Here is a 3319-nt window from a genome sequence, read left to right as displayed (position 1 = left end):
CAAGCTGCCTTTGTGCAGATGGGTAATTTATTTATTTACATGACGTGAATACAAATTGACAATTAGAGTTAAAGATATTTCATTTTTCTGTAATTATTTCATACAAAACAAAGGTTAATAAAACTTAATCAAAAGAAAGTTTAAAACCTTAAGATTTCAATTATAATTTTAATTTGGAGAAAATCTGTTGGGATACATCATAAATCAAAATTTGATGTTGCACATTTTTCTCCAAGTGTCACATGGAATGTCCGAGCAGGAATGGGTTAAATGTCAGTTTATGGTTATTTCAAACTAATAATTGTTTTATATCTGTTTCAAATAGGTTTTTATGAAAAATAAAGAGCTACTTGATACAATAACTGACAAACTCTGGAAAAAAAAAAGAAAAACACATTGTACCTGCAATCGCCTTTGGTTTTCCTTAAACACCCCCAAGGGATCATCAAACTGTCTATAGTAATCTAAAACAGATCGCACATCTTCAACACCACTTGTGGCAACAGCTATAAGAGATAGTGGATAATTGTTTCAACCAGAACACTTTTCACAATAAATCAAGAATTTTGTACAGGTCAAGTATATGAATGCAATATTTAATTTCATAAAAACATATCTAACAGTAAATTTCTATAATTAAAAATATTCTATAAAACTAATTAAATAAAATAACATTTTATAGTTTAAAAATAACTTTGGAAATTTTAGGCATATTTAAAGAAAATTCTCCCTATAGAAGTTTACAGATTTTATGTTTTTACTCAAGATCTCTTTGAAATTATTTTTATTGAAAAGCAGAAAATGTTTTGAAATTATAAATGAAAGGGTCTAGAATGGTAAGATTTACTATGATGCTAATAAATCATGTTCAAATAGTAAACATTTGTTTTGAACTGAGAGAAGAACCCTACCTCAAAAATAAACATCCCCCAATCCCATAAAAACTATTATATTTAAAAAATTATTGACTAAATTACTATTCAAACTCTTTTGAATACTTATAGAACTAAAAGCTGTACCTTAAGGAAACTTTTAGAAAATAAAATTTCTGTGTAACTTGGAAACATACCCCCACAGTGGGTTTGACTCAACATTGCATGAAATTATGTATATCAGAAATACAAGAAGACAGATTCATGGCATGTATTTCATTCAGCTGTGATGGGAGGTTTGCTGGATGTTTTTGTACTTATTAGAATGTAAATAACTGGTTAATATTGTGACTGTTCCTTTTTTGTGGACCAATGTTTTTGTTTAATATACTTTTAGATTGAGAAAATATATCAGAATCAACATGCTAAATCCAACATTTAGAAATTTTAACTACAATAACAGACTTGAAACATTGCAAAATGTAGTAACTGTATACCATTTACAGATTAAGAAATTCAAGTTTTTCAAAACACTTTTATAACTACAGCCTTGAATGTCTTAATTTTTTGTTACCATCAAACACTAGTGTAAAAACATAACTTCTCTTCTGGCAATGCATATAAAAATTTAAAATGGAACAGCACCACAAGTAATAGTGTAGAATGTCTAGTCAGATACAACAATGTTACTTTCTAGACTGCTTCCACATACTTCTGAGAAATACTGCTAGGTCTACTAAAACACGATCATCATCACGTCCATCCCACTTCTTCAGCTTCAAGGCATTTTTAGGCTGAAGTTGAAAAGACTTTTCATTGCAGTCAATAAATATGACTTTGGATAGGTCTCTGTTCAAACAAGATAAGTCCTAAAAATAAATGAAATATTGCATGTTTATACGTATTATACATTTTTTTAGGTAATATTTTATAATGATGAGATATTAAATAAATAAAAGATGGAGGAGTATCACAATAAATATATAAGAAAGTGCAATAAGCCGGATATATTATATTCTAATCTTGTTGGAGAATTAAATTAAACATATAACTACAGAAAATCTTCAACATGGAAAAAACAATATCTTAACTCTGGATAAGAATTTAATTAAATACACAACTCACAAGAATTCTCAACCAAGATAAACAATATTCTAACTCAGCTTAAGTATATACATGATTCACAGGAAATTACAACAAGAACAAACAATATTCTAACTAGTTAAGCATTTAAATAAATATACAACTCAAAAATTATCAACCAGAACATACAGTAGAACCATGATTAATGGACACCTTGAAACAATGAACACTGCAGCATTAAGGGCAGAGCTTCTCAGGCTCTTTCTTTTTACTACTATTTGTAACTATATTAAATCTTGCAATAACATGCACCTCGATATTTTGGATTAAGGGCAGTATCTTTAGTCTCGTTCTCTATTCAGTCACTTGATAAAGTGGGCAATTAACCCTTTCGTATTGTAATTTTTCATATGTACATGTATTTTCTTACCTAGGGAACAGAAATAAATTAAAAAATGCATATTTCTTTGTCCCACTTATTTAATGTTTTTACAGTATACACAAAAACACTACTTACATACATGTAACAAAACTGGCTTTAAATGCATACACCAAACAAAATGGAGGGCCTTCAAATTCAGAAATATGGTACAGTCAATATGAAATCCAGCTATGCGTGGCTCATTTTTAATATTAGAGGCGTCTTGCTATAAAGGGCATTTGGACACAGTCAGAAGGGTGCCCTTAATCTCGAGGTTCTACTGTATAATGTTCTAACTTTAAAGAAGTACTACAGTAAATATACAATTCAAAGGCATTCTCCACCATGACAAACAGTATTTCAACTTTGTTATGTAATTAACAAAGCATATAACTTACATGAATTAACGACAAGGACAAACAATATTCTAAATATTTCACTAAATAGAAAACTCACAGGAATTCTTTTCCACCTGGACATGCTACACTCTCTGGAGTATCAATGGACAAACTAAATTTGAACAACTAGTGAACTAATCTACTGAACACACATCTGATGAATATTTTCTACCACAATGTATTATATCATCTCAGAAAAATAAGTGGGCAAGATTTTGTAATCAAAATTTTCAAATCTGAGTATATTTTAGGAGCTTTGTTTATTTACTGAATATAGCTAATGCATCAGTTCTACTGACATTATATTATTAATTATAAATATTACACTCAGAAAACATAAGAACCCTCAAACAGAAAGTGGTCAAGGACAAGGTTTAGGAAATGTGTAGTTAAATAACTATAGAAGGCCAGATAGCAAAAGCAGCTACTAAAAATGATATGAAGCTAAAGATACAAACAATAAATATCATCCTTGATTAACCCTTTCGAGACGGATCAGAGGTGAAAGGTCATGTCATCTTGTTTGTTGACTCGCATTCAAAATT

At 29.5% G+C, this 3319-nt stretch overlaps 1 protein-coding gene across 1 annotated transcript in view; it reads right to left on the bottom strand.

Moving 5' to 3' along the window:
• Nucleotides 1–3319, bottom strand: part of LOC106472529 (mitochondrial import inner membrane translocase subunit TIM50-like) — a 46250-nt gene that overhangs the window by 7097 nt on the left and 35834 nt on the right. Inside the window, exons 8-9 of the mRNA XM_013933181.2 lie at nt 1585–1741; nt 403–506 (exon numbers count right to left, since the gene is read on the bottom strand). Coding sequence (XP_013788635.1) covers nt 403–506; nt 1585–1741 — 261 coding nt within the window. The remainder of the gene's footprint in view (nt 1–402; nt 507–1584; nt 1742–3319) is intronic.

This window comes from Limulus polyphemus, unplaced genomic scaffold (assembly GCF_000517525.1).
Source record: "Limulus polyphemus unplaced genomic scaffold, Limulus_polyphemus-2.1.2 Scaffold5404, whole genome shotgun sequence".
Lineage (NCBI taxonomy): Eukaryota > Metazoa > Arthropoda > Merostomata > Xiphosura > Limulidae > Limulus > Limulus polyphemus.
This window is presented reverse-complemented; position numbering and strand designations above follow the sequence as displayed.